This window comes from Penaeus chinensis, chromosome 33 (assembly GCF_019202785.1).
Source record: "Penaeus chinensis breed Huanghai No. 1 chromosome 33, ASM1920278v2, whole genome shotgun sequence".
Lineage (NCBI taxonomy): Eukaryota > Metazoa > Arthropoda > Malacostraca > Decapoda > Penaeidae > Penaeus > Penaeus chinensis.
Window position 1 is genome coordinate 34,247,717 of NC_061851.1, and position 2,500 is coordinate 34,250,216.

A 2,500-nucleotide genomic window follows, 5' to 3' on the forward strand; every position below is an offset into this window, starting at 1 on the left:
TCACCAAACTGTTTACAGCTTGCCTTGAGAAAATATTCAAGAAGCTAGAATGGAACGAAAAGGGTATCAAAATAGGAGACGAACACCTAAACAATATAAGATTTGCAGACAATATTGTTCTCTTCAGCGAATCAGCAAACAAACGGCAGCAATCTGAATTAAGAAAATCTGAAAGTTGGATGCACAGGAAAAAGACTAAGGTCCTATTCAACAGTAAAATTCATTTCGAACAGATACATGCACAAGGCGAAGTGCTACAGGTTATGGACAAGTATTGATTTCTAGGGAAGCTCATACAAACAAACACATCTAGCGAAGAGGAAATAAAGCGACGCACCAGTCTAGGCTGGAGCGTCTTCGGCAAGAACAGTAGTATACTAAGATTTGCCATTATGTTTAAAAACTATTTTTTTAACCAATGCGTCCTCCCAGGTATGACCTATGGATCAGAAAAAAAAATGGACCACAACAAAATTACCGGAGAAAAATTTAATAAGTGGATAGAAGGGTTGATACTGGGAATTAGCCTAAGATATCGGCTGAGGGCGACGAGGATCAGGGAACAGACAAAAGTGGAAGATATACTTGGGGGCATTAAAAAGAAGAAATGGGAATAGGCAGGTCATATATGTCAGAGACAGGAAGACAGATGGACGAAGAAAGAACAGACTAGGATATACATAAAATAAGATGCCAAGGGCCAGACCAGTGACAAGATGGCGTGGCAAAATAACAAAATTTAAGTTCAAGAATGGAAACCGAAAACGCAACAGAAAAAAAATGGAAAAGATTGGGAGAGGCCTACGTCCTGCAGAAGATTGATGTAGGCTGCTGCTGATGATGATGTATATATATTTAGATAGATAGATATATATGTATATATAAACACACACACACACACACACACACACACACACACACACACACACATATATATATATATACATCTATATATATATATATATATATATATATATATATATATATATATATACACACATATATATACACACACACGTCTGTGTGTGTATATTTATATATGTATATTAGCTATGGTTGTCTTTGATTTTATGTTGTTGCTATGCGATGTGCTGTGACGTATTCTTTGCATAATTCATTTGAAAGTATTCGGATATAACATATGCCATAAATTGCTATAGTTATTCGCATCTTATGTCTTCTTTGGTAATTCTATTTATTCATCGTAATAATATGAGCTGTAGCATGAGAAAATGTGAAATTGAAGCCAAGTAAAATATGCGATATATACCTAGAGAGAATTACTACCACTCATCAACTGCAAAATTACCTTAGTTTTCGCTGAGTTGGCCACCATTTGCTATTTTTCCTCCGTTCCTCGTACCATTTTCAGGCACATCTTAACCAATTATTCTCGGGTGCTTCGTCCTCAGGTACATACTAGTGCGTTACGAGGACCTGGCGCTCTTTCCGGAGAGAGAAGTCCGTCGCCTGTACGAGTTCATGGGTCTCCCCTTCACAGCTCTTGTCTCGCAGTTCATCTTCGACCACACGAGCGGCCTCCAGAAACGGGAGAAGATGGACCAGCCTTTCACTCATTTTAGAAAATCCAAAGAGGTCGCGGATCGGTGGCGTGACAGAATGAGCTACGGGGACGCGCTGGCTATCCAGGAGCAGTGTAAGGACGTCCTGCAGAGCTATGGCTACGAGGTCTTCAGTAGTCGCAGGGAGTACTCGCGCCGGGGAGAGGCTCTCGAGGCGCCGCCTTAGGCTGCGTCCATACCTACACGAGGCCCTTATAAGTGCATACAGCACATTGACTATAGCTGGTCAGTGATATCTCTTAAAATGATAAATATAGAAAAAGTTTGCTCAGTCTATCAATAGAAAGTTTATTCTGTGAAGATACAAATACGAAACATTTCCTACTCGTTATCTTTATGAAAATGCTTGCCACGCACATACGGTTGCGCGATAATAATGATGATAATAACAGTAATAATAATAAAAAGAATGATAATGATAGTAATGATAACGATAATATGATAATGATGAGGATAATAATAATGAAAATAACAATAATAAGGAAGATGATGTCTTACATAGAAAATTAGAGAACTCATTTTTAATTATCATCCTTGTCGATAATGATAATAATGATAACGTTAACGGTAATGATGATAGTAACGATAATGATAATAATGATAACAATAATAATAATGATAATAATGATAATGATAATGGTGATAATAATAAGGGTAATAGTAATTATAATAACAGTAATAAAGAAGACTTGAAAATAGAATCCAGGAGTATTTCGAAACTGTTCTCTCCTTTTTAATAAATCTATTTGTACAGTGCGGGTTTTTCTACCAATAAAGATGATGATGACTTGCAAGAGGCGCCGCCTTAGGCTGCGTCCATACCGACACGAGGCCTTTATAAGTGCATACAGCACATTGACTATAGCTGGTCAGTGATACATCTTAAAATGATAAATATAGAAAAAGTTTGCTCAGTC

The 2,500-nt window shown here is 37.4% G+C and overlaps 1 protein-coding gene across 1 annotated transcript in view; it reads left to right on the forward strand.

The window, feature by feature from the left end:
• The window catches only part of LOC125043117 (carbohydrate sulfotransferase 6-like), a 6,869-nt gene extending 4,705 nt beyond the window's left edge, over positions 1 to 2,164 (forward strand). Inside the window, exon 2 of the mRNA XM_047639068.1 lies at positions 1,413 to 2,164. Coding sequence (XP_047495024.1) covers positions 1,413 to 1,749 — 337 coding nt within the window. The 3' untranslated portion in view covers positions 1,750 to 2,164. The remainder of the gene's footprint in view (positions 1 to 1,412) is intronic.
• Positions 2,165 to 2,500: the final 336 nt, after the last annotated feature.